Consider the following 1,609-nt stretch of genomic DNA (forward strand, 5'->3'; position numbering starts at 1 on the left):
CGCTTATCGTATCTCCACTCTAGTCCAACACTTGACAAAAAATACTCGAACGTACCTCGTGGGTTTGCCGGGAACACAAATAAGCGGCAGAAAGTTCGCCACGACCACGATTTGGGCAGGGCTTGTGTGGGTCGTGTCGAAGCGCTTGGATTGATGAAGTTATCCTGCCTGACGCATCTTATCTAATCTGTTGGGCGCGCGAACCGTGAGCTGGCGATTTTTCAATTTGCCCCATCACGCCGTCAACATCCGATACGGGTGCTCGTCAGGTCCCCCACGGGAGGATTACCTGGCAAAAGACAAAGTTGTCGGACAACACAGTATCGCGAGTACAACCTAATCGCATTTTTTTAGATTCCTCTCACAGTACGATGCGAGAGGAATGGCTTTGCCAGACTTTGGCGGTTCGCGAAACTGTCCTCAGCTAGAGTAGCCCAGCTTCCACACTCGAACAATGGGAAATGCTTGATTGACCCGTTTAACCCTAGGTAAGATTTATTGCAAGTTCGACTTGGTAGATTTAAGTTCCACATAGACCGCTCCACAGGTTGTATACCTTAGTCCACTTCGAGCTTCCGGAAGGAACCCTCCAGCCCGAACAGAGTTTCTGCATTTTTTGGCCGCCCTGGTCGCTTCTTCTCATCCGTACAGTACTGTTCGTCCTCCAGGAAGTGCTGCTTATAGCTGAGTACCTTCTTGGTCCACGCGTCCACCAAGGCCTGGAGGGGGCCAGCCTCGCCACCGTACTCAGCTGGCAGCATGCTCTTCGGTATGTGCTCATACAGCGAATCCAGATTGCTTCCGTGGACATGCAACTGAAAATCAGCAGAGAGTTGTAAAACTTCGTTGAGACAGGATCTGGACGAGCCAGGAACTAACCCGAGAGCGGTTCTTTTCGTTGAGGAAGTTCTTAAACATGTTGTAAATCATCTCGAAACCACTCGGCGTGTTGACGTAGTGGAAACCCTTCTGACGCAACGGCGACCCTTCCTGGCTCCACATGGTCATCTTCTTCACGAAAGAGGGATTGAACTGCAGGAAGTGGGCCATCGTCGTGTTGGCAAGATCCAGGATTCCCATCTACAAAACGAACGGAAAGTGAAGTTGCTGGCTACGAATATGCAGTGCGACTTTGAAGTCGTGAAACAGATAGATACCTGTCCAGCTACGATCAGATTGTCGTCCTCCTTCATCATTATATCGGCCATCATGGTGTTGTACTTGAATATTTCCTGAATGGTGAACTTGCTAGGGTCGTACACGCCAGGCCGAACCAGAATGATTCTCGGGCCATCCGGGGTTACTGTGTTCGGTAGCGGTATAACTGATCCCAACTCGATCAGCTCTTTAATCTTGGCCTCCTCAGGATCTCGATTGCGCATCAGTTCCGGCAGGGCCGAGCGGATCGAATAGTACATATCAAGCTTCTCCTTCGCCCTTTCCAGGCTATGCTTCGAACCGCGCAGGAACATCATCAGGAACTGATCGTCCGTCCGTGCCTTGATGTGAGGGCATTTCGACAGCCACGTCCGCAGGGCGGCCAGATCTTCATCCAGCCGTTTCGGTTTCTCAAACAGCTCGTCGGCGGCTTTCTTTGCCAACTCGGCAG

At 51.3% G+C, this 1,609-nt stretch overlaps 1 protein-coding gene across 1 annotated transcript; it reads right to left on the minus strand.

The window, feature by feature from the left end:
- Nucleotides 1-557: 557 nt before the first annotated feature.
- LOC131214729 (alpha-tocopherol transfer protein-like) lies at nt 558-1,598 on the minus strand (the record flags this gene model as incomplete). The annotated part of the gene is made up of 3 exons (XM_058209062.1): nt 558-815; nt 880-1,080; nt 1,158-1,598. Coding segments are annotated over 3 exons (900 nt in total), but the record flags the coding sequence as incomplete, so codon positions are not given.
- Nucleotides 1,599-1,609: the final 11 nt, after the last annotated feature.

The sequence above is a fragment of the Anopheles bellator genome, unplaced genomic scaffold, assembly GCF_943735745.2.
Source record: "Anopheles bellator unplaced genomic scaffold, idAnoBellAS_SP24_06.2 scaffold02121_ctg1, whole genome shotgun sequence".
NCBI lineage: Eukaryota > Metazoa > Arthropoda > Insecta > Diptera > Culicidae > Anopheles > Anopheles bellator.